Consider the following 27500-nt stretch of genomic DNA (forward strand, 5'->3'; position numbering starts at 1 on the left):
TCTTCTGATGTAAATATTGTGTTACTAAATACTAAACAGGTCTTCTGATGTAAATATGTGTTACTAAATACTAAACACTGGTCTTCTGATGTAAATATTGTGTTACTAAATACTAAACACTGGTCTTCTGATGTAAATATTGTGTTACTAAATACTAAACAGGTCTTCTGATGTAAATATTGTGTTACTAAATACTAAACACTGGTCTTCTGATGTAAATATTGTGTTACTAAATACTAAACAGGTCTTCTGATGTAAATATTGTGTTACTAAATACTAAACACTGGTCTTCTGATGTAAATATTGTGTTACTAAATACTAAACACAGGTCTTCTGATGTAAATATTGTGTTACTAAATACTAAACACAGGTCTTCTGATGTAAATATTGTGTCACTAAATACTAAACACAGGTCTTCTGATGTAAATATTGTGTTACTAAATACTAAACACTGGTCTTCTGATGTAAATATTGTGTTACTAAATACTAAACAGGTCTTCTGATGTAAATATGTGTTACTAAATACTAAACACTGGTCTTCTGATGTAAATATTGTGTTACTAAATACTAAACACTGGTCTTCTGATGTAAATATTGTGTTACTAAATACTAAACACTGGTCTTCTGATGTAAATATTGTGTTACTAAATACTAAACACTGGTCTTCTGATGTAAATATTGTGTTACTAAATACTAAACACTGGTCTTCTGATGTAAATATTGTGTTACTAAATACTAAACACTGGTCTTCTGATGTAAATATTGTGTTACTAAATACTAAACACTGGTCTTCTGATGTAAATATTGTGTTACTAAATACTAAACAGGTCTTCTGATGTAAATATGTGTTACTAAATACTAAACACTGGTCTTCTGATGTAAATATTGTGTTACTAAATACTAAACACTGGTCTTCTGATGTAAATATTGTGTTACTAAATACTAAACACTGGTCTTCTGATGTAAATATTGTGTTACTAAATACTAAACACAGGTCTTCTGATGTAAATATTGTGTTACTAAATACTAAACACAGGTCTTCTGATGTAAATATTGTGTTACTAAATACTAAACACTGGTCTTCTGATGTAAATATTGTGTTACTAAATACTAAACACTGGTCTTCTGATGTAAATATTGTGTCACTAAATACTAAACACTGGTCTTCTGATGTAAATATTGTGTCACTAAATACTAAACACAGGTCTTCTGATGTAAATATTGTGTCATTAAATACTAAACACTGGTCTTCTGATGTAAATATTGTGTCACTAAATACTAAACACAGGTCTTCTGATGTAAATATTGTGTCATTAAATACTAAACACTGGTCTTCTGATGTAAATATTGTGTCACTAAATACTAAACACTGGTCTTCTGATGTAAATATTGTGTTACTAAATACTAAACACTGGTCTTCTGATGTAAATATTGGAATCAGACAACCAACTATTTACGAATTTTGCCTATCGGCGACAGCAAACATATTTAAGGGCATACATGTGTTGTTGTAAAGCTAGTTTTTGAGATGGAACAAATCTCAGTGTTAATTGCTTTAATAATTATAAATGTGAGTGAAGGAAGCTTTGTGAATGAAGTGTCACTGTTTATTTTCTGACTGTTTTTATGTACAGCAGACCTAATGATGAGTCTAAACACACTGCAGAAACCTTAGCATCGCTCTTAATTTCTGATATCCTGGAGTATACAAGGCAATCAATTCTTCCGTGGACAAAACTCCAGCCAGCTGAGTGCAATTAGCTGGGAATGTACTAGAAAGTTTTTTTTTTTTTGTTAAATCCACAACTGGCTCTTTAGAGATTAAAGGCAGGGACGATGGGATGATTTCTAGCTCAGGTCCATCTCCACCATAAATCCACACAAACCCTCAGAAGTCCCTCAGGGGCTATTGAGAACATGGCTCTCTATCCCAAAACAACAGCTTGTGGTGATGGCCATAAAAGTGTTCATGGCCATCTCCCTTTCTGCTCCTCACTGCCAAGTTGAATTCATTAGCATGGGAGTCCTAAAAACGTCTGGAAAGAGTTTAATTTTTTCCCCCTCCCCATCGCTCCTTCGAAGAAGTGCCGACCTCTAACACGGCTGATGGTCATTTGAAGATATTATCAACAGATAACTCATATCTGCCGACATTCTCTCCAATCGATGGAGCGTTCTCAGGCTGAAGATGGCCGTTTATCAGCTGGAATGGCTGGATGTTAATGGTGTGGATGTATAAATGGTCTGTCTAAGCTCTCAATCTAGAGCCACAGCGGGATGTCAGTAATTAGGTTGCAAATGCAGTCTGAGTGTTAGCGCTGTTTTCTCTGTAATCATTTACGCTTTAATGCATGGTGTTAAAAAACAAAAAAAAAAAAAAAAAAAAAAACAACAAACTAATTTACCACTAATTAGTTTCCGCAATCGATATCGTACATGACTGTAGAACCACTAGCTATTAGTATGTTTAACAGCTAATAAGCATGTGTAATAAATAAATCAATTAACGTAAAGTTTGTTCATCAGATGTCTTAACTAAATAAATACATGTGGACCCGGTTAAATTACGTTGCATATTACAAAACTTAAAATGGTACCATACACAAGAGTTCTAACCATTTATGACGACGCATTACACTTTATAGCCATCTTTAATATGTAGTACGAATTGTTTCCGATACCCAAGAAACTGATTTTGAAGTTTAACAAATAAATGAAACCATAACGATTATCAAGAAGTCGTACTACGAACCTATACAGCTCCTGAAAGAACGCGTCAGGGTTTCTACGAGTGAACATAATGCGCTTGTGTACTGGCGCAGGACTGGATGTGTTATAAAGAACGCCTTTAATGTATTCTGTCAACGATGCAAACGTCGCTATATACACTAACACTTTTTTTAAAAAAAATTTATTGTAACAATGTGTATAATGAAATAGACTTATTATAATGAAAGCATTATAGCAGGTTATAGGTCATTATACGTATGGCCTTCGTAGGAAGTGTCACCAAAAATGAACAACATTATTACAATTATTAACATTCAGGTCTAAAATATTTCATGTTGGTCACTGAAATGATAGAAAATAGCATTTTTGCACAAAAAGTCGGAATATTTTTGACACAGATTAGCATGACGCAGCTGATTTCTGAGGGTTTTTTTTTAAAAAAAACAAAAAACACTAAAGGTGTTAATTGTCTTCTCGCATTTTTATTTTATTATTATTTTAATTAATTTGGGACCAAGTTTTGAATGTTTACCAAAGCCATGCTATACTGGAGAATGCCAAATATTCTCGAAAGCAACAGAAATCCAAATAATACTTAGTGTTAAATTACACTAAAGGTCCCAAGGGTCTTATATTTATTTTCCTTTAAAACAATCCTAAATTGTAGATGTTCTGCACAAAACATCTAAAAGAAAAGCACTTAGCCTTAGTGATCCACAATCGCTGTGTTTAGTGTCCATGTTATAATTATCACTGCTCTTATAGGATATGAAACATGTACTAAAACTGCCCTAGTCCACGTTTTATTGACTCCCATTTCCGTATTTTCACCGAGGGCCCACTGCTGACTAACCTCACAGGGCTGTAGTGTGTCCCCTGGCTTCCCCATTAGGCTTTATGGACAGCCACATACTTTTATTAGCAGGTTAATGCCATTTAAAAAGGGGCACGGGAGGTCTACATCCACAACATTGGAAAAGAGAAAAGGGCACCTTGGGACCATGATTGGGTCGGGTCTGCTTAAGAAAAGTACCGACTACAGCACGGCTTGAATTTCTGCATGTAAAAACAGCCTGAAGGTCGTAATCGTTTTCTTCCTGTACAGCACTCATTCTGTAATCACTCTGCTGCATGGTGACAGCTTAAGCTATAGGAAAGAAATTATAAATTGCCCTTTAAACAACGGACACGTACATGTGAAAATGACTGCGGGTGGTGTAGGACTTTTCCCCAAAAACCTCAGCCTTGCTTTATTTATTTATTATAAATATATATTAAAATGTAACATTATTTGCAAAGCACAAAAATGAGCCTTTCAGGTATGAATTTAAAAAAAAAAAAAAAAAATCCAACTAAACACATCAAGTATTAAATCTTTAAATGCACAAAGCAGACTTAACAACAGTAATTTAACAGAAGGAACATCGAGGCCTTACGAAAAACCTGCATTCAGACATAATTATCTAGAAAATGACACGTGGAAAATGGAGTTTTGCAAGTTCCTCGTCATAATGAGTGCTGCTCAATCTTGATTGGGAAGTAAACAAACGCAATACATTTCCACAGCACGTTATTATTCACAGGGGGTTTTTTTTCTCTCCCCCCCCGCTTTTTCTGATTTGGAAACACAACTTCAAAGTAAGTCGTGAACACTTTGAACAGCTTTAATACTTATTCATTAGTCAGCTTAGAAGTTTCCAGTGCACCCATCTGTTTTCTAATCATTAATTGCATTAGCTTGCATTGCTTTTGGCTTAGGTTGAGCGCACGCACTGCACCTTCGCTCTGTCTTACAAAAGTCTAATTTGATTCCAGAAAGAAGTTTCCATTATGTTCAGGGATTTCTCTGTGTGACAGTACTTCACGAAAACACAAACGCCGCGAGTTAATCTTATTATTTTTACAAGGCTACATTCCATACTTACAACATACTTCCTTATTAGACAGGAGCTGGTATATTTGTCGAACTCTCATGGGAAAATATAGCAATTAATATGGATATGACAATTTTTTTCTAAATGTCATTTTTAGAAATGATCACGCTTAAAAATCTGTTTAAGCTCATGACAGAATCGACGGTTTCAGCATGCATAAAATATAAAAACTCAAGGTTGTTTTTTTTTTTTAATGCCCCCCACCCCCCATCACAGATTTTTTAAATGTCACTTCTTTAAGTTAACTGCATTTGTTCTTATCTTTTAAAACCTATCCGTTTGAAACCTAGCCATTAAACCAGAAAGAAACAAAGAAAAAAAAACAAACAAACAAAAGAAAGAACGTTAGAAGGACAATAAGGAAGAAAGAAAAACAGTAAGAAAGAAAGAAAAACAAACAAACAAATACAAATAAATGAAAGTCAGAAGGACGATATGAAAGAAATGAACGAAAGAAGTACTAAGAAAGAAGAATTAAAAAAGATAGGAACAAACAAGCAAACAAACGTCAGAAGGACAAGAAAGAAAGAAAGAATGAAAGAAAGAACGAAAGGAAAGATTGAAACAAAAACAAAAATGAATGAAAGTCAGAAGGACTATACAAAAGAAAGAAAGAAAGAAAGAAAGGAACAAAAGAAGAACTAAGAAAGTTGGAAACAAAAAGTCAGGTCAATAAAGAAAGAAAAAGAAACAAAAACAAACAAACAAAAGAAAAACTAAGAAAGAAGAATTAAAGACAGAAACAAACAAACAAAAACAAATGAAAGTCAGAAGGACAATAAGAAAGGAAGTAAGAATGAAAGAAAAAGAAAAAAAAAAGATTTCACAGATACGCTGCATAAGGATCTTGCCACATTGTTGATGGCCGTAATAATTACAATTAGGCTACTACAATCTGTGACGGAAAGAAACCTTCTGGGTTAGGCCACGCCCACTTCACCTTTAAACCCGACACAGATATTACAAAATACAGATACAGGCTGTGTGTTACTGCTCCACTGTTTTCACTACAGCAACGATTTCTTTTTAAATCCCGGCAACATTTCTGCCTGCCGTGCTCAACACCTCCCCCATCTTTAACCGGCACAAATCTCATCTAACCCGGGAGCCTAGAAATACTGACCCCTCAGACATCGTCTCCCTCCGCTTCATCTATCGCCCAGTCTAAATCAGGGAGACGCACGACAGGTATTTCCTCATCTTCGGTAAAGACGACCTCTCAGTGTTGATCCGGCGTGGCTGCATGTATAAAATGGCATTTCTGATGCGTTTCGAGGTGATGGATGAGCGCCGGACATCGCTCCGACAGCTCTGCAGCTGACGCCACATAATTACTGTATCGCCGTCCGGGTGAAATTACCAAATTACACCAAACCCCCAAGAGGGAATGGCTTGAGCGACAGGTCCGGCCAAGGATAAAAACACAAACATTCAAGAGAGGGTTAAAAAGCGGAAGGTTAGGTCCATAAGGAATAGTTTTGTTTTTTTTTTTAAAAAAAAAAAAAAAGGTGGGAGGGAGGGGATACAATTTGTTGGGAGACTGAGTGAGAACTAATTATGTCTAATAAGGCAGTAGAGAGGCTCTTGATTAGCGCACAGATGCTGAGGTAATTTCTGCCTCGTGATTGCTTCACATCTGGGCTCTTCGTGAAATCATATGAATTTAGCGGTATAATATATTCATTTATTTAGTCATTCAGAGTGGATCATTAATTCAAAATATACGTCCTGTACATAGACGCATATCGTACGTATATTCCATCGAGAGGGTCATTCGGTCTATTTGCGCGTGCGTCTTTACGCAGAAAGCCGAGTCATGCTAACAGCAGCACAAACCACTTCCCAGCAACAAAATACGCAACACCAGGATGTTTACAGGTGCATGTTTATGACTTGTTTAAATGCAGTTTTAAACACTGCTGTTTACAATTATTATCTGTATAAGATAAAGCTATTCTTTCTGACAATCAGTTTTCACCGCACAGAATGGTGAAAGGCGTGTCCATTGGCGGGAAAAAAAAAAAAGAGACGGGGGGAAAAAAAACCCATTTAGATTTGTACATTATCAACGAGCAGCGTATAATTAGCCACAGACACAGTATGGAATTATCACTGCGTCAGTTTTTAGCGTACCCATTAATCACCGCCGTGCTATCATAGCCTCTGAAACGAGTGTGAAGGGACGAGAGGTCCGGAGGCGATGCTCTGACTACATCAGAAAAAGTGAGAAATTGTTTGACGCAGCAGCGAGGGCCACTAATGGAGTGGCTCTCTAATTTGCAGCGTCTTCCCAGAGCACGAGAGCGAGCGCGTCCGGCTAAAGGGTGTTTTAGACTGATTAAAGTCTAGGGTAGGTCCTTGTTGGGGTTTTGGGGATGAGATGATGAGATGACGCTTGGTGAAGGGAGGCAGTGTGCCAGATCAAAGATCTTGGCGGACACAGTGGACACATCACAGAGAGCTGAATCCACTCTGCTTCCGGTTAGTGCGCATGGAGATTCAAGATTTTACAGGTTTCCTAACTGTTAGTAGAGAATCCCCCCCCCCTTTACTATTTCTGCATTATCTACTATTTCTGAAAATTACAGAAAATCAAACAAACAGAAGTCAGCAGACAAAAGAAACAAACAAACAAACAACGTCAGAAGGACAATAAGAAAGAAAGAAGGAAAGAAAGAAAGTCAGAAGGACAATGAGAAAGAAAAAAGAAAGAAAGACAAAGAAAAACATACAAAGTCAGAAGGACAATGAGAGAGAAAGAAAGAAAGAAAGAAAAACAAAAAGAGAAAGAAAGTCAGAATGGCAATAAGAAAGAAAGAAAAACAACCAAAGTCAGAAGGACAATGAGAAAGAAAGAAAGAAAGAAAGAAAGAAACATACAAACAAAGAGAAAGAAAGTCAGAAGGGCAATTAGAAAGCAAGAAAGAGAAAGAAAAACAAAGAAAGAAAGAAAGAAAGAAAGAAACCCCAAAAGTCAAAAGGGCAATAAGAAGGAAAACAAGAAAGAAAGAAACAAGCAAGAGAAAGAAAGTCAGAAGGGCAGTAAGAAAGAAAGAAAGAAGAAAAAAAAGTAGAAAGGGCAATCAGAAAGAAAGAAAGAAACAAACAAACAAATAAACAAAAAGTCGAAAGATACAGACAAACATTTTACAGATACACTACGTAATGACCTTGCAGCATTTCTGATGGCCACAATAATTACAATCAGGCCACGCCCCCTTCAGGTTTAAATCCTACACAGATATTACTCAGAAGGACAATAAGAAACAAACAAACAAAGAGAAACTGATGTCAACACACAACGCTTTATTAGTAAAAAGTGAGAAAATCGCGTTTAAAGATCTCATGCCATTTCCACTGAAAGATGCCACGCCTACCTACACATTTATAACCCAACCCATATACAAAAACAACAACATCACAACCAAAACTGAAAGAATTCTAATCCTACAATGGGACACGAGATATCATTAGGATTATCAAACGTCCCCCACGTCAGACCCCGTCTCATTCTTTCCGCCTTTCCGTTTTGATCCCGTGACGTCGTGACGTCGCGTGAGCCGGGATCCGATTACAACCTGAAGCGATCGGGATCAGGAGAAGCTATCCAGAAACGTCGGCAAATGATGAGCCTTAACCAGCAAAGTCTGCAGACTTGACCACCAGAAAGACTAAAATACGAACATGTCCACAGCAGGCTTGCTTTACCACAGCATACACACCGTCTTCAAGTAGGACATGACGACGGATATTACGGGTGGAAAACCTCACACGTCTCCTTCTTTACAACGCTAGAGATTTCGCCTACAGGCACTTTGTCACAGCAGCTCCCGAAGCACCATCTTCATCATTCAGAAGACGAGCTGATGCTATTGATCCAGCAGTTCTGTTCAGACCTTACTTACTGTCGACAGATACATTAAACTTATATTAAAGTGCTTGGCGACGTACGTTATTTAGCCGCGTAAACTCTTCCGCTTACGCTATAAACGGCTTAATCGATCGATCGCGGACGTTTACGTAGGAAGAAAATACCTTGGAAACTTTTAGTCTGCTGATTTCAAAATGGCAGAATAGGTGCTAAAAGTTAATGAGTTTTCAGGAGAGAGAGGGCAGGAAGAAAACTGCAAATCACCAAATTAAAGCGAGTCGCTCTCGGCTTCAGACGGTTAATCTATGATGATAATCCATCTGACGGTGAGGAGGAGCCAGGAGTGACAAACAACCTCACCGCATCATAATAAGTGTGTGTTTGTGTGTGTGTGTTTTGAGGAGTGGATGGGGGGCGTAATCAGAATGAACTACATGTCACTTACTAATAGTGGGTACTTTGTTGTGATTGATTTGTTTTTGCACAGTGTGCGCAGAGACTCGAGTAGAAGCGAGCGTGACTTCTCAGCCGAGGAGTTCAAAATGCATCACAGGCTAACGATTAGCGTTATTGCTCCAGGTGCGCTCTCGCGGTAAATATCAGGCCTCTGCATCTGCTTCAGAGAGAGAGAGAGAGAGAGAGAGAGAGAGAGGGGGGTTTGACCCTGATGGAGATGACGCTGATGAGCGAAAGCGCCGAATAAACAAGCAAACAGAAATAAGTGAGGAAACACACAGGGGTTTGTGTGATCTGGGTGCAACAAATCAAACTTGTGCATGGGAGACAGGAAGGAAGGAAGTAGTATTCTGCAGTTTGAGGGCACACACACACACACACACAAATCATTTAGTGACTTTGAGAGGAAATAGATTAGATTAACGCAGGCTTCTGAGAGAATAGAAGATAATGAACCCGCTTGAACATTGAGATTAAAGACAAAGCACATCAGAAGCAGTGTTTCAGATTAGAAAGTAATAACGGCAGCAAGTTAGATCTGTTACTCAAGTAGTGTGTGTGTGTGTGTGAGTGTGTGTGTGTGTGTGTGCGCCTTTGGCTACTGAGTTCTATCACTTCACATCTTCAGTGTTTTACAAAGAAGAGAGACAGAGAGAGAGAGAGAGAGAGAGAGATCTTCATTAAAAATCATATAGTAAACTTTTAACACCAAAATGTGTAAAAACTATCCTCTAAAAGTTCTCACCTCTTAAGGGTGCGACCGTAACCGTATTTGCGGCCTCGGGCTTCCGAGATTTCATATAACTCCTCACTCAAATTTAAGTGTGAATCAAAATGCAATCTATAAAAATCTAAATACCCCCCCACACACACACACACCCCCATTAGTGTTCCCTGAACTGATCTCTGTCTAAACCGTCGTGCACGATGCTGGCTGTTCTGTCTTTATAAAGAATAATTAAATCAATTTAAAAAAAAAAAAAAAAAAAAAAATCAGAAGAAATCATGTTAACAAACATAAAGGAACATTAAGCTGAAGATTAAAATGGCTGTTAAAATAACTAAACAACTGAAGACCACAGTAAGGGAACTGATAAATAAAAAAAACAGAACGAACGGACAAACAATTAAACAAACGCGACGCACACTGCATAAAAAAACTGAATAAATACTTAAATAAATAAGCACTGGAAGTCAGAAAACAAATGAACAAACAAATAAATAAAGCATCACATGTATTTTAATGAGACCAGAAGGAAAACTAAATTATAATAAATAATAATAAAAAAAGAGTCAACTTAATAAATAAGTAAACAATAAAGGAAACATCAAGGAATTAAAAACTTAATGAACTAGATAGATAGAGAGATGGCTAGATAGAGAGATAGATAGAGAGATGGATGGATGGATAGTTAGAAAGATGACAGCTAGATGGAAAGACAGAGAGATGATAGCTATATAGATGGATAGATCGAGAGATGGATAGATAGAGAGATAGAGAGACAGATAGAGAGATGGATGGATGGATAGTTAGAAAGTTGACAGCTAGATGGAAAGATAGAGAGATGATAGCTATATAGATGGATAGATAGATGGATAGATAGATAGATGGATGGATAGAGAGATGATAGCTATATAGATGGATAGATAGATGGATAGATAGAGAGATGGATAGATAGATAGAGAGATAGAGAGACAGATAGAGAGATGGATGGATGGATAGTTAGAAAGATGACAGCTAGATGGAAAGATAGAGAGATGATAGCTATATAGATGGATAGATAGATGGATACATAGATAGATGGATAGATAGAGAGATAGATAGATGATAGCTATATAGATGGATAGATAGATGGATATATAGATAGATAGATGATGGACAGATGGATAGATAGATACACAGACAGATAGATAAATAGATGGATAGATAGAGAGATGATAGATAGATAGATAGAGAGATAGATGATAGCTATATAGATGGATAGATAGATACATACATAGATAGATGGATACATAGATAGATGATAGATAGATGGATGGACAGATGGATAGATAGATACATAGATAGATAGATGATAGATAAATACATAGATGATAGCTATATAGATGGATAGATAGATGGATACATAGATAGATGATGGACAGATGGATAGATAGATACATAGATAAATAGATGGATAGATAGAGAGATGATAGATAGATAGATAGAGAGATAGATAGATGGATGGACAGATGGATAGATAGATACATAGATAGATAGATGGATAGATAGAGAGATGATAGATAGAGAGAATAAATTAAGAAACAAATAAATAAAATCACATATACTTTAATGAGACCAGAAGGAAAACTAAACTATACAAAAGTATTTTTTAAAAAATAAAATAAAATGAACAATAAATGAAAAATAAAGGAATAAAAACTTAATAAACAGGAGTGACAGAGACAAACATAAACCTAGAGTAAATGAATAAACAAACAAATAAATAAATAGCTAGCAATGCACCCCGCAATGAAGGAAAACTAAATTGCTGGACAAAAAACAACTAAAAACCAGAACAAACAAACAAACAAACAAACAAGTGAACGAGTTGTGATTAATCATAAAAGAGCTTCAGCAGAAGAATGTGAATTTAAAGCTGCACATCCAAAAGCCTGCATCTGTTTCTCTTGTTAGCGCGTTAAAGCCATCGTGTTTGTCTTTGGGTGTCATAAAATGCTGCAGGCAATAAAACCCTCCTGCCTTCAGTTTCAATCCGTGACTTTCCATCATTCAGCGTTTTATTTCAGTGTGAACCGAGAGGTAATAAAACGACGAGGCAGACGGGGGAGGAGAAAAAAAAAAAATAACGCTATTCTGAGAGTCATATAAGCTCCACTCGATGTCAGTGACCCCTGTGTGCATGGGGTCAAGTGTGGCACAGCTCAAACAGACCGGCATTCTCCACTCCGTCTCGGTGGTTTGTTTTGCCAGTCGTCACCGCTCTCTTAAATGGCTTCTGCGCATCCATCACGCTGAGCCTCTGACACGATCTAATAGTGCACTGCTTGAAATACAACATCTGCTCGGGCTGGCACGTGGGCGTGTCTTAGAAATGTTCAGTAACCTCTCACAACCCCCAGCTGTCCTGGTGAAGTTAAGATACATGCATTGTAATAATATATATATTCATATATATTCAAAGATCTTTTTTTTTTTTTTTTTTTTTTAGATGAGAGAATGCTGTCTACATGCTTTCTCCTACAGGAAAAAAAAAGAAAAGAAAAGTGAGCACCAGGGAGCGGGATTTGGAATCTGTAGACGCAGAGTTTCCACTGAGAACATCTGATAAATATTCAAAATGGCAGGGATGCCTTCAGCTTTGTTGCCACATGTTTCCCATCACGCTAACACTACTAGACACCAGGATATAGTGAAGTAATTACTCATGCCATTAGGGCGAGTGATGGACTTTTTCATTTAAAATTTCATGATAAATTCAGAACGGCGCAAACCGCTCTGTTCCGCTACAGACGCTGCACCGAGAAGAACCGAAAAAACTGTTTATTGTGCAAAGAAAAATAATCGACTGTGTGTATGTTGACAGAGATATGACGATCTTTTTAGATGCCAAGAGATCATATTGATACAATTAGATACTACTAAGTTTAGAAAGGTTTCGAAAGTTAGCTTTTCTGCACAACGGTAGTAAGCTTACGGCAGGGGTTCCCAAACTTTTCCAGGGCAAGGCCCCCCAAATGGCATTAACATTTGACCGAGGCCCCCCTTTTGCAAGATGTCTTTAAAGCACTTTAAAGTTCTGAATATATCCCCCCCCTTTCTTTTTTATTAATAATTACATCTTGACATTAGGAATTGATTGTGTGTGTGGTTGTCTGAGAGTGAGAAAGAGAAAACATACTAGTGGGAAGGATGGGTACGCCAAACTGTTGAGGCCCCCCCAGGCGCCCCCTCTTTGAAAACCACTGGCTTAGGGTATTCAAATATGATCGACTTTCCTTTCTATTTCCTGTATACCAGGGCAAATTTCCCCGTTTCTTCTTTCCCACTTTGTAGCTCGAATCTTTCCGACTTCCAACTTCCGAGCTACGTGAAACGCAGCATTAGCATGAAGTCAAGATAACCAATCAGGCTGCACATCAGGCTAAACTGCAAGGCCACGTGAAGGAATCGCGTCGATATAACTACAGCGGCAGGCTCTGGTAAGATGGCGAATGAAAACAGGCTTAAGGGTGAATGTGAAGATGAAGGTTTGTCATCTGGAAGCACCATTTACACTTCCTAGCTGAACACACAGAGCAATATTGGAAAAAATCACTACTAGCCTGTGCACCCGGGACAAGCGAACCGTTTTTCTTCTTTACTTGCTAGTGCCTTTCTCAAAACAAATCTTTTCTCTCCTGCTTTATTCAAATGGATCCACTAACCAAATAACAGCAAATAACATCTTTAGGTGCGATGTGAACAGAACACCAGGACTCATAACTGAGACACGCACATGATGTTCTGCATTAGAAACTTATAAAACGTGGATCTGGGGTTAGCATATTGAATCTTTCACTGGAGCTAATAAATATATACGAGTTGTGTAAGTGCAACTGTATTGTATGTTATTACTATATGCATATACTAGAAACGCACCAATGTATCGGCTGATAATCAGCATCGTTTAAAAACATCCGACGATCAGGGCCGATTATATCCCGTCAATAAAAGTAAACCTTCAAATAAAAACTGTGATCTCAACTCAATCACGTGTGAGCCACCCCCAATCCATCCTCCTCCTTTTCATGTGCTGTAAACGTTCCTCAGGGATGCCAACGTTCCCGGCCATGACCTTAGCATTAACTATTTATTCACCGAGGGCCTAGGGCGAACGGGTTTTGTTTATGCAGAGACGCATTAAAAAATAAAACGCTTTCCACTGGGCTTGGAGAGAAAAGCAGGATGGAAGGACATTTTTCTTATCTCGCGTTTATTTATTTAGCTTCTTCAGGACTGAGCTTTGCACGGCGCAAACACTTCGATCTCGACTGACCGCTGCTTACTTCGTTAATCCACGCGGGACGTCTCAAACGCGCCTAGACCTTGAGCAAACCATGACGGAATAACACAATTCACCTAGCCTGTTAAAAATTGGTAATGTCCTAAAGATAATGGAATTTTTTAAGAAATGCAGTGTTACTCTCCAGCCCTAAAATAAATAAATAAAAATAAAAGTGTTTTTTTCTTTCTTTTTTTTTTTTTTTAAATCTCTTAACTTTCTGTGGTTTGACGATTAAATAATTTACCATCTGAGCTCGCGTTGTCTTCCTGCATTTTACGGGGCTATTTACGACTACATTAAAAAGGGCTTGGCTCAAATGCCATCAGCGTGCATTAATATTTCATTATTAGTTTTGAATATGAGCTTGGATGCGGGTGCATGGATGCACGACGCGGAAGAAAAAATGTTTACGAGACTTCCTGATCACCACACGGAAATCTCTGCATGCGCTGTGATACCATCTTCTTCTTATTGTTTTTTTTTTTTTTTTTTAATTTTAGTTTATTTTGTAATAAAACATTATTCAAAAAAGGATCCAAGGAATACACATCAAAATGATATCTTCAGATGCTTTCTAGGGCGTTTAGATGTCTAGAGAGAACGACATGACGCCGTGCCACCATGCTAGACACATCATCACATTCGTTTTCGTAATAATACGAGGCCGAATTTGAGTAATGTGAGCCATATGTGAAGTACTCTTTCTGGGGCTGGGGCGTGTCATTTGGTCTTGTCTTTACCCGGAAAAAAAAACAAACAAAAAAAAAAAGAGGTAGAGAGAAATGTCTGGGTCATAAATGCCTTTATGTGAAACAAGCTCGGCTTGTGCAAGGAGAACTATCTGATTTTACATTATTACTCTCAGGCACTTTTCTCGGGCCAGCGCGAGGCCCTGTCCCTCGGGGAAACCGAGTTTCTATCTGAAACACAAGCAAGCATTTTATTCTCACAGATATGATTTTTTTTTTCTTTCTCCATGTGTCCTGTTTGCTTTTTGAGTCCACATTAGTCAAAGTGAAATCAACCTGGTAAACCCGACACGTTGGAATGGTGCAAACGCCTACTGCTTTTGAAGAATGCGTTTGTGATGAGCAAAACTGGTTTCTTGACTCATCCCGCGCTGCTGTATTCCCACTTGCTCACTGCTTTCAAGGCATTCTCAGACCTATTTTGACAGGACAAATAACATTTTAATCATCGCTACTCGGACGGAAACCCTCTTGACGGTCGAGAAGGGGAAGCATGATAAAAGGGCAACACCCAGGAGATGGTCTTGTATTGATCGTCACTAGAAGATTCTTCACAGTAAACATAATTAAGTTCAGATGGACTCAGGATCATTAAATTCCAAGAAGATGAACGTGGTACAAAGTGTTCTGGAAGCTACATCTGGGGACGCTTCCCGTTCGGCCTTTCCGCGGAAAGCCACCTCATCTGTATAACTTCGTACTAGTCGCGGCAGATCAAGAAGCTCCTAAAGCAAGAGTAATTTAATTCCTGAATACTATAATGGTAAGCACAGGGGCTTCTTCAGTCCAACCGAAATGGATGGAGAGGGGGAAGTGGGAAGAAATGAGGAAAGAGGGAGGGGGTGGAGAAATGTCAATTTGGCATCATTTTGGCAGAGGTTAGGATCATGAAAGGGTTGAGAAGGAGGAGCTCAAGAAACAGGCATATTGAGGGTGGGGTGGAGAGAGCAAGAGAGAGCGAGAGATGGGGAAAATACGGCGATTTTAATGTCGCAAAGTTGTGCCAGGACATAAACAGTAAACAGACCATATGTCTCATATAGGCTGCACTCCCTGGCTGGCAACAGTGCAGCATAATCTGCCATTTACAGATGTCGTCAGAATGTAAACACAAACCTGTGCGTATTTCTTACGACCAGACATCCGACCCACCTCATCACACGCTAGATGCACGCTTTACTTTGTATCACGGAGCTTGCATAACCATGGCAACAGATGCAGCCTGTTTTGTCTATGTGCTGTTCTTTGTGCATTCTCTAGGCTTCCATTGTCCATTACAATAACGTGCTTCGCCGTCGTATGAAAGGAATACAGATGAAAATCATTATGTGTGGTGTTTAATGGGGAAAAACGACAGCGTTACACATGCTTCAAGTGGCTCTTCTGTGGTACGAGTCTTTTACACTTAATCATTTTTTAGCTTAAATAAGGACTTGGCAATATATATTTAAGAGCACTTAGCAAACTTTTATATTGAAGAGTATTTGTGTTATGTGCTGCTGTGTCACTGAATGGACTAAGCCTTGTTAACTTTGTGTCTGTTGCCTCTGGACTCGTTCTGCCTCTGCACATTAATACATCATTAGCTGTGGCCCAATTCTGAAGGGAAGCAACTTTCACTGACTCCTGAAGAAGAAGGAAAAATAAATAAATAAATAAAAATCTCACACTCATACTGAGACACAAGTACATCCAGTGCAATAGATCCATGACCCCAAGAGAAATGGAGGGAATAACAGACAGATGATTGGTCAACAGACAGAGATAGAAGGATAAATAGAGTAATAGATAGATAGAAAAACAGACGGATGGATGGATGGATGAATTAATCAGTGGATGGATTGATCGGCGGATGAATGGATGGATGGATGGACAGAGACAGATGTTTGGATAGATGGCTGTTGGATGGGTGGGTTGGTGTTTGGATAAATGAATGTTGGATGGGTGGGTTGGTGTTTGGATAAATGAATGTTGGATGGGTGGGTTGGTGTTTGGATAAATGAATGTTGGATGGGTGGGTTGGTGTTTAGATAGATGGCTGTTGGATGGATGGGTTGGTGTTTGGAGAGATGGCTGTTGGATGGGTGGGATGGTGTTTGGATAGATGGGTTGGTGTTTGGATAGATGGCTGTTGGAAGGGTGGGTTGATGTTTGAATAGATGACTGTTGGAAGGGTGGGATGGTGTTTGGATAGATGGGTTGATGTTTGAATAGATGGCTGTTGGAAGGGTGGGTTGGTGTTTGGATAGATGGCTGTTGGAAGGGTGGGTTGGTGTTTGGATTGATGGATGTTGGAAGCGTGGGTTGGTGTTTGGATAGATGGCTGTTGGAAGGGTGGGTTGGTGTTTGGATAGATGGCTGTTGGAAGGGTGGGATGGTGTTCGGATAGATGGATGTTGGATAGATGGATTCATGGGCAGGTGGATTTGTAATTGGTAGATGGATCTGTGTTTGGTTAGATTTATTGGTGGATGGGTGGGTTGGAGTTTGGATAGATTGATTCATGGGCAGGTAGATCGGTGTTTGGATAGACGGATTGGCAGATGGGTGATAGCTGGATGGATAATAGATAGCTAGATAAACAGATAGATGGTTAGATATGATATGGGTGAGAATCCAGGAATTGACAGCCGTGTACTTCTAGAGAAGCGGGAGGAATCACACCAAGAAGTCCCTTACAACTACAGCAATGCATTAGGTACTTGTGCATCTCTTGGTACATTTTTCCACACTGCCTTTCAGACGCTCAGTCGGACAGGAAATAAAACACACCGACAGTCTTAGCAGGGTTGTATCAGTTGGAACTATTTACCTCAGAATAAACAGAACGGATAAGAGACAGAGAGAGAAAGATTCGAGGCTGATAACTTACCAGCAATGAAAACAATAACAATAACGATGAGCAATGACAACAGGAAGAGCAGAATGAAAACTGCTTTCCCTTGGAAGGCCAGATGAGGCTCCGTAAGGCTCGAGAGAGACCAGCCTGGGAACTTTCACTCAGAGCATGTAATACTGACTAATGAAAGACATCACACACACAAACACACACACACACAGAATCCTGGTTCGTCTATAAAAACCTGCCGATGCCTCTCTGGCTGGATTGCCGCAAGGGTTCTGGCTAACATTACACGCGATTCAATTGTTGATGCTCACAATATAAGATCAAAAGACAGCAGGGAAATTGCCAAGGGATTCTTATCCATTCTGTGCTGCTGCCTGACACTGAAAGCTACCTGGGAGAAAAATATAATCTCTGATTTATGTGTCTGATAACCATGTGTGAGCCTTATGAGTGACAGAAACAGTGGGCTTTTTTTTTTTTTTTAAACCCATAGATTCTAATGTTGCCAAGACACCTACTTCAAAAGCCAGAATTCTTTTCACTGATCTGCTTCTGTATTCCCAACCTGCATTAGAACCTGCACACCAATCCCTGACCCAACACTGCAACCGTGTTGTGTCATCCTTCCACCGTTACTTGAAATAATCACACACACACACACAGTCTCAAGAACACACTAAGAACGCCACTAGCTAATGAAATAAATCATGGATGAAATATCAGTCACTTTACAAGCTAATAGTTCCCTTTAATGTCTTTGTTTGAGTACAGATGGCCCCTTCAGCCACTCGTATGACAGTAAGTCATCATCATAATAATAATCCTCCTAATAATACAACTCTATTAATCAAAGCGGCTTGCTGGAATGTTCAGAACAAAAACTCTGACTCAGGCTTGAAGAGTCATTAATTAATCGAGCGATGAGCTGTTTTTCGTTAATTGGTCGCCATCATCTCGATGCAGAGCAAGGTGACACAGCATACGGGCCTGAGCTGAGCCGTAACGCTGACTTGGCCGCAGCATTACACGGTGTTGCTTCCTTGAGTAAATAAGGTTGACAGAAGGGTACTTACACTTGGCAGGAAGGTCGTAGCCGCAGGTGATCTTGGCTTTGCCCGTCTCGCAGCCATTTAGTGAGTGGCACTCTTCATACAGGTAATGTCCCGCTGCTCTGTGTATGCAGCCATCCACTGCACAAAAAAAAACAACAAAAGATCCTTCAATACTACTGAAATTACATAACTGATTCAAATACTAACACACATTTCTAAGAGTCTGCACAAGGCAATTCATGAAAGGAGGTCAGGATAAGGTAATACAATAATAATAATTAAAAAAAAAAAAAAAAACCCCTCTCATTTGTACGAGTGTGATCTCAAGCTTTTTTTGTTTTGTGAGATTCTTTTTAAGGACGTTATGATAAAGTGTAATAGGCCTAGAAAAGAATCCGTTCCTGGCAGAACTCCCCTGTAAACGTAGGGCTGATCACTTCAGTCTATGAAGCTGAAGGCAATTATAGAAACAGGCCTGACAATGGAAGATGACACCAGAATCTCTGATATCTCCACAGAGGTGTTTGGGTTAGGAAGCAAAAAAGGATTACATTCCTCCAGCTAACCCTCCTCCTCCTCCGCCTCCTTCTCGGTCTTCACTAGCTTCAAATCTTCAAAGCCAACAGCCCCTGCTGATTTATGTATCTACACATCCACTCTGTTCTTCTTAAACGGAGTTCACGTGAAGAACGTTTCACCTTGGCACAACCGGTGCACCTCTCCACAGCTGAGGTTTTACTTTCACGTGGGATCGTCATGTGATAAACCACAGCTACCAAGTTGAAGGAACGATAAAAGAAACTATTATGCAACCTTGATACCGGTCTACAACAGCAAAACTGCACCAGAACTGCAACAGGACTTTCCCACATTGGTAAGGCCTTGGTAAATCTGAACAAATGGGCATCATCATCATCATGGATCCGGGCTTACATCAGAGTAAGATGGAGGCAAATAAATGTCACCCGGGTAATGACACCATCAGATGGCATCAAATATTGCAAGAGGACAGGCTGCTAATACAGAACCGAGAGAGACTGAAGAGAAATGAAATGTAATGTTCCACTCCATCTCCTCTCTCATTCATTGGGCAATGAGTTGGCAAATGAGCATGAACCGCCTTGGAATAACATGAAGGCAAACAAACCATCATAGCGCCTAGATAATTTTTCAATTTCAGCACAAATATAGAAAACACCACGTGGAGAACAGCTGGAGGCGAAAATGCTGTGGTCATTCATGTTTAATGTACTGAAGCATGGCATCTGTACAAAGCTTCTGATGAATTTTGAAGAAACGATTGTCCGACAGGTTGATCATTAAGCAGAATTGTTAAGAAAAGTTATGTCCTTCAATCCATTCAAAATGAATGACCACAGACAAATTACCATAAACTAAACAAAAAGGCCATATTTAGTGTACAGTTGCAAGCCAATGACTACCTAAAGTCTGTGAGCATTAAACAGCACTAGATGCTTGGTACACTATCAGACTGGTTTGATGTTCTGCCAGGCATATAAAGCTATCATTTTCAGTTCCTCATAGTTTAAAGCCCTTCTGTTTTCGAGTAAATTGCAACATCAGGAGGCTGTGGCTATTTCCCACAACGGGAGCCACTCAGGTGCTTGTTCAGTCCCTCATCATCTTGAGATTGTACTACTGGAACTCACGCTTGGCTGGTCTTCCCCTGAGCACCATCCACCCCTGCAACTGATCCAGAATGCAATCTCGGCCAAGTTCTCCCACATCTCTTTGGCTTCCTGGCTTTAGCTACCAGCATCAGTTTTAAAACACCAATGCGTGCCTACAAAAGTGAAAAACAGACCCATACCTCCCTGAAGGCACTCATCAAACCCTGCTCTGGACTACGCTCCCTTCTAGTGTCTCTTATAGCTCAATTCAATCCAGCATCCCTCAAGGTAAAAAGAAGATACGAGTCAAGACTCTTCTCTGTACTGGCACCCAAGTGATGGGCGGAACTTCCCCTGGATATCCGAGCGGCTGTCACTGGCGGTCTTAAATTGCAATTTAAGCATCTTAATGCAATTTAAGCGTCTTAATGCTCTTAGACGTTTTCGATGGAGATTACAAAGAACTTTTTAAAGTTGCTCTGGATAAGAGGGTCTATCAAATGGCATAAATGTAAAAACAGTTGACTGGGCCTCTGATGAGCGGACTGACTTGGTTAGTCAATACTACACTTGTAAGATATAATACATTAAATCATCTCGACAAAATCTCAAGAAAACATTTCGAATAAAATTTTTCTCCCCAAGACCCCGACTGTGGTCGAGGGGGTTCGAATCCTGCCTCCGCCCTGTATGCGCAGAGTTTGCATGTTCTCCCCGTGCCTCGGGAGTTTCCTCTGGGTACTCCGGTTTCCTCCCCACATCCAAAGACACGTGTCCTAGGCTGATTTGCGTTTCCAAATTGTCCATAGTGTGTGAATGTGTGTGCAATTGTGCCCTGAGATGGGTTGGCACCCCGTCCAGGGTGTCCCCCGCCTTGTGTCTCGAGTTCACTGGGATAGGCTCCAGGCTCCTGTGTGACCCTGTGTAGGATACGTGGTGCAGAGGATGCATGGATGGAAGTTGCCACCAAAGAAAAATCAATATAGCACAGGCCTAGGTCAATAACTTTCCATTTTCACTGCATGGCCCTGAAAAACCCCATAGTTGCTTTAGCAGTATATTCAAGGTCACTGAGGTGAAGTCTTGTCCATGGGGTTTACATATAACATAGTGACCCATCACAACAACAGTCCCATATTTCCAGTTTGCCTGTAGCATTTTTTGTTTCATACATCCTCAATAGCTAGCAGGTTTTATTTATTTATTTATTACACATTTATCTTTAGTGAAATGCGTTGCCAAGAAAATCTACAAGGAATAAAGTACAAGAACACTGGGAAATGTATTTTTTAAATCATGCCATGCTATTCAAATGGATTCAACCCACTGGCAAACATGATTACAACACAACTGAGGTAGCCACATGCATACCTACATATGAAAGAACAATAAAAGGGAATATACTTCCCTTGTTATCTTTGCAACTAAGTTCTACTGATGTGGTTCCAGGCCTCTTTTGGTCCCAGTGATTTTGTAATGAACATGCTATTCCTTTCCTAACAATGCACGTGTGAGGGCCAAAATATTTTTGCTCATTTAAGCTCATTTCAGTAAGTATCAATGCCAGTAAAAATGGAAGCCAATGGATCTGGGCAGGGCTACAATTGTTTCTTACCCAACAAAGCTGTTAAAATCTCAAGATTTCCATACAAGGCCCAGTGAAAACATATGAGGAAAATTAACAGCAAGGGGAGGGAAAAAAAAAAAAAAAAAAGTGTGAACCTTGTATCAAAAAGTTTCAGTGAGGGGAAACACAACAGGTGAAAATTTCAATCGCGACAGGTTAACACCATTGCTACTTGCCAAAAACAAGTGTACGGTGTATCTAACACTGAAGCTAGACTACTCAGGTTTGTGATAATTACAGGGTCAAAACACAGTCACGTCCCACCATCTGAACATTATCTAACCCAGGGGTATTCATGTAAAATCCAGTTTTAACGTTGGGGTTTGAAGAAAAAAAAAAAACAAAAACAAAAAAAAACAAACCAACCAAACCTCATTATAGCTGCTAAATTTTGGCAGCATGTGAAACTTCTGTTTAAGTTCTGTTATTAAAACCTAAAACTTGTGAACTTAAGGCAATCATTTCTTGCTATAAATGTACTGTGGAATATGTATTAGAGAAGATCTATTTTCCACAACGCTAGAACTTCCTCAGGATACACACAGACACAGACCCACACACCAACTCCCACACCAAATCCCAACAGAATCCATCAATCGAACGACTGATTCGATCCGGATGCAGCCGATGCAATGATAATAATTCACCGTATTTAAGACCGACAGATCACAAGTCAACAACAAGTAAACAACAGTCCAGTTGCCTAATAACCGCCTGATGTGTTATGACCACGCATACCGGATCCTGTACGTCCACGTATCTCAGTCTATTTAATACAGACATGTTTAGCTTGCGCATGTTTAGCGTTTTTCAATTTGCCACACTCCGGTTCTAAAATACAAATCCCTTTTTCACCTCCATGTAGTAAACACAAAATGATTTGCAGATGTGCCAGACATTACAAACATCTATGATTCATGGACATGTGTAATGCAACTGTTTCCCTTCACAACACAAAGTGAATGAATCACGAATGCGTAGACCATAACACCAATGTGTCATAGTGTGGAGGTGACCAATTACGCTATACCCGTTCCTTCGAGACTGCCATTTAAAAGAAGTTCTTTTAAAAGAACTTCTGCCATTCATCTCAGTGAATGCGGCGTAGTATCAAGAAGGTTGTATTCACCTGACAGAAGTTCTCCGAGTGGAATTTACTCCATACCTTTTTCTATCTGAACATAAATATTCATTGAATGTCACTGTACTCTATTAATAGCGGTGATTTGATTTCATACCGCACATTCCTCAAGATGAAAAACTAGTCACAGTATAATATTAATTTTTTTTTTTACTCAGACTTGATTTGTATGGAGATGTGTCACATACAAGGCGATCCGCTGCAAGTAATTTTTTTTTTTTTGCTACAAATTGATACACACATCAAATGTACATTCAATTCACACGAGACCCACGGGAGCCGGATTCCCTGCTGGATTTAGAGCTTTCATCTTTGGAAAAGACTGAACATGTTTGGTTTTTATTCCTCATCCCACCTTAGACTGAAATTGCAAACAAGAAAGCCAACGTGGGGAGGAGAAAACAAATATGTTGAATAGATTGCCGGGTTTCTTTTTTTTTTTTCTTTTTTTTTTTTGGTGCATGGCTTGAAAAGACACTGCGGGTGTAAACGTGATTTAAGCCTAGTGATAAAGTTAAAAGATGCGATGAGAGCAAGCTCGAGTTAAATCATATAGACCTTTTATCTTTCTTATAAATCATGCAGCGGAGCTATAAAATAAAGGATGCAATAATAGATCAAACACATAAACGAATGTGTACTGTGTGGTCTGATTACTGACAAACATCGACGGCCCCTGGAGTTTCCGAGCCAGATGTAATTTGGGATGAAGCTAAATCAGGAAGGATGTTGGTTTTTTTTTTTTTGGTTTTGTTCTCCAACTAAATGGTAGTGTACAAGGCCGAGTTTAAACCAGAGCGCTTAAGTGGATCAGCATCGCTACGAGTTTGCAGTAATTCTGTTTGGGCTAGATTGCCTCCAACAGATGCGGAGGGAACTTTCCCTCGAGTAGGAAAAAAGAGGGCATGAGCGAAACGATAACGTCTCACAACTAACGCGGGACTAATGAAGAACAGGCCTCGCGGAACATTTTCAGAGTTGGCAACACAAATCCAAAAATGTTGGGGGTGGGGTCGGAAGTTCCGCGTATTCAGAGTTGGGTTACGCACCTGCTTAAGTCAAGATTCAGGGCTCCTTATACAGATTAACCAAATGACCCGTGTGTCGTTCACACCTTCATATTTGCCAGATTTCTCGAGTAGATCTGTCTGAAATGGCAGCTTTCACTTCAAGTTTGGTTTAATTGAACTTCCACAATACTTAACTCGGAATACGGTCCCTCGTGCTGATCCTTCATACGCTGTCCATATAAGCTGGACATATATATGCCCGCTAAAACACACAGCTAACACTGCCGAGACGTGACATCATCCCAAAGTACAGAGTGTGACCAGTTGTGAAGTGACCATCTGTCATCAAACAATAAAGTTTGCAATATTTCCCAGTAGGATATTGGTATCAGGACAGACTGTTCAGTTCCCTGGAGACTAATAACTACAGCTGAGAAACTGTCAGCACACACTACAGGGATATATTAAAAATGATTCTTGAGCCATAACCAGACTGATATTAATTCTCTGCATACTGGCTACCCCTGGAAATAATGACTGAGTGGGTTGCTGATGGCTTCTGCGCCATTACTTCAAAGTGACACCAGTTTAATTTCACTCCGTTTGAACGGGCCACGTTCCGAGATCGGCTTCGCGAGGATGACTGGCAGCTCGGCCGGGCGCTCCGTAGCCTGTGTAGAGGTGTCGAAATATGAATTCGCAGATCTCTAAAGACAGGCAATCTGAAAACTCTTTAGGTGCTAATGCTGGACTCTTCTGGCGGTTCAATGCCGTAATCTCTCAATCCCATCCCGCAGTCACCTCGGCAGGACTATGCAGAGATGAATTCCGATATGAAAAGCGCCAGGCGTTCAGCCTATGCGACGAGAGCGAGTTCTGAGCCGTCGTTGGCGTGGTTGCAGCTGTTGCCCACCTTGGAGGCAACAATGCAGAATCCGAAACAATGTAACCACAAGAATCAATAAAACAGCATGGTTTGCCCGAGGCTCAAAAATATGGGCCTCCCTAGCGACTGAAATCATTTCTGCTCATAACAAATGAATTAACAACACAGAAAGCAGGTCTCAGCCTTTGTGGCAGCAGAAGCATGACCCAGATGCAAGGCAGGCTGTCAATTTATTTTCTAATCTAAGAGGGATTTAAGAAGGAATTCCCTGCTGATTGCAATGCTATAGACGAGAGTGCGAACTCATGGAGGCGATGCCTGATCCTCATTAGCTAAGTGTGGCGTTTATTGTCACCTTCGAGTGCCGAACCCGGCACATAAATCTGCTCCCAGCAGGGACCGAGACTGCTGGCATGTGGAGGGGGGAGTTTCTGTATGAGATGGCATCCTAGGCTATCTTCATATTTATATATGCTCCCCAGGGGGTACACAAAGGTGCTGGAATTTATTCAGCAAATATTGTCAATCGCAGCTAAATGAACTCGACGCCTGCCAACGATCCAGTGCAGGAGTTCCCTAGAAGATAAACAATCCTGTTATATCAACATGTTAACGGAACTACTGAAGGGCACACATCCATACTGTGGCCAAAACTGGTGATTTTGACCAGGAGAACTAAACCTGTCCCAGACATTCACTCGGGTTATAATAACAGCAACAGTGCCCACTCCAAGGAGATGGACTTAGTTTGCGAAAGTTGTTGCAAACGTTAAATGGACCAGGTAGCAATGCTACCCGGTGCTATATTTAACCCTCTCATATCTGTTCATCACCTCCACCATCTACACTCATGCATCACTGTTAAGTTCTCACATTATATTATATATATATATATATATATATATATATATATACACATATATACATACATACATATATATATATATATATATATATATATATATATATATATATATATATACATATATATATATATATATATATATATATATATATATATATATATATATACACACATATATATATATATATATATATATATATATATATATATTATATATATATATCTCATTTCCTTACTGCGGCTGCTTGAGATGCCTTCCTAAGTGGGACAGTGGATTGATTCATTTGAAGTTCCTTGGTCACCTTTCAGTCCTGCGCTAATGAAAGCAGCTCAAGTTTCTGAAAGGAATAGGCAAACGCACTCGAGAAAGAGCTTGAGGCAAAACTAAAGTGAAGCACAGTCAGTGCGACGAAGAGAAGGAAAGGAATTTGTGAATATAAGAAGGAATGAAATGTTTTCAAGAAAAGCGCAGACCTTTTTTTTTTTTTTTTTTTTTTCCCCCCTCAGAGCACAAAGAGCATATCATCCCACTTTCTTTTCTTCCTGCACCTCTGACAGTGGCCCGATTAGACAAAGTGAGCAGTGGAGTAACCTTGGCAATGCTGAGGATGGTGCCATCTCCTGCAGGCATTCTAACGAACCACTAAAGCTGTGTGAACCTTCCTCAGGCTTTTCTCATAGAGCATCCACTCTCCCTTTTCTTCTCTCTGCTCCCGCTCTTTTTCTTCTGCTCCTTCGTCTTATATATATTTTTTTTTTTTTTTTGCCTCCCCTTCTGATACCGAGAAGTCCTGCTCCGCTTTCATTACAATACCCTGCCTTTCAAAAATGGTGTCAGGCACAATTTTCCCTCCCTAATTATTTTCCGTCCCTGGTGAGGTTTGGAGATCAGGCCTGGGGGAAGAGCTGCCACGAAGTGCACAGAAGGGTGGGTTAGGGTGGGCTGGGTGAGAAACAAGGCCTGAAAATACGAAATTGGCCTGGATGAACTGATTATGAACAGAGGCGCTCTGCTAGCATGCTAATCTGTCAGACAAAGGTAGCGTCACGCCGGTGGCATCGCAGGTTTGGCAGGAGAACGAGTCGCGGTACACTTCCAGATTCCGTGCCCCGATGAATTCAGTGCTAGTTAGCAACTCCAGCCCTCGCTTTCCCAACCCCTGTGATTTACCACACAATTTTCTACCCAGCTAATTGCACTGAAGGAGATAATGGCATGAATTAAGCACTAATCAAGTGCTTCTCAGTGCTCTAAATGTCAGATATTTCACGTCTCATCCCCTGTCGCTAGATCAACTCCACTAAGGGATTGTGACGGGGCGGGGAGGAAAAAAAAAAACAGGATAGGAGAAGGGTATTATTGTCTTATTCAAGGGCTCTCTAGAAACATAAAGATGTTTATTAACATGCTACATGTAATGCTAAAAGCTAGTAGGCCACTGGCTTGGTATTTCACACAATGCTTATTTCTTTAGCTCTTCATGTTACTTGGTAAATATTACGTAGTGATCTGTATGTAACTAATAGTAGTGCTCAGATACAGACTACAAAATTTAGCAATAATGTAAATTTCTTCTTATTGTTCATTTTTTAAGAGTATTCTTCCTGTATTAGGATATATATCGTCACAAAAGAATAAACAGACTGACTTT

At 39.7% G+C, this 27500-nt stretch overlaps 1 protein-coding gene across 3 annotated transcripts in view; it reads right to left on the reverse strand.

Annotated features, from left to right (window-relative positions):
• The window catches only part of macrod2 (mono-ADP ribosylhydrolase 2), a 608780-nt gene that overhangs the window by 370907 nt on the left and 210373 nt on the right, over positions 1-27500 (reverse strand). For all 3 annotated transcript variants that reach the window (XM_053620436.1, XM_053620435.1, XM_053620434.1), the window contains exon 5: positions 18710-18826. In XM_053620436.1, coding sequence (XP_053476411.1) covers positions 18710-18826 — 117 coding nt within the window. The remainder of the gene's footprint in view (positions 1-18709; positions 18827-27500) is intronic.

Source organism: Ictalurus furcatus, chromosome 3 (genome assembly GCF_023375685.1).
Source record: "Ictalurus furcatus strain D&B chromosome 3, Billie_1.0, whole genome shotgun sequence".
NCBI classification, from domain to species: domain Eukaryota; kingdom Metazoa; phylum Chordata; class Actinopteri; order Siluriformes; family Ictaluridae; genus Ictalurus; species Ictalurus furcatus.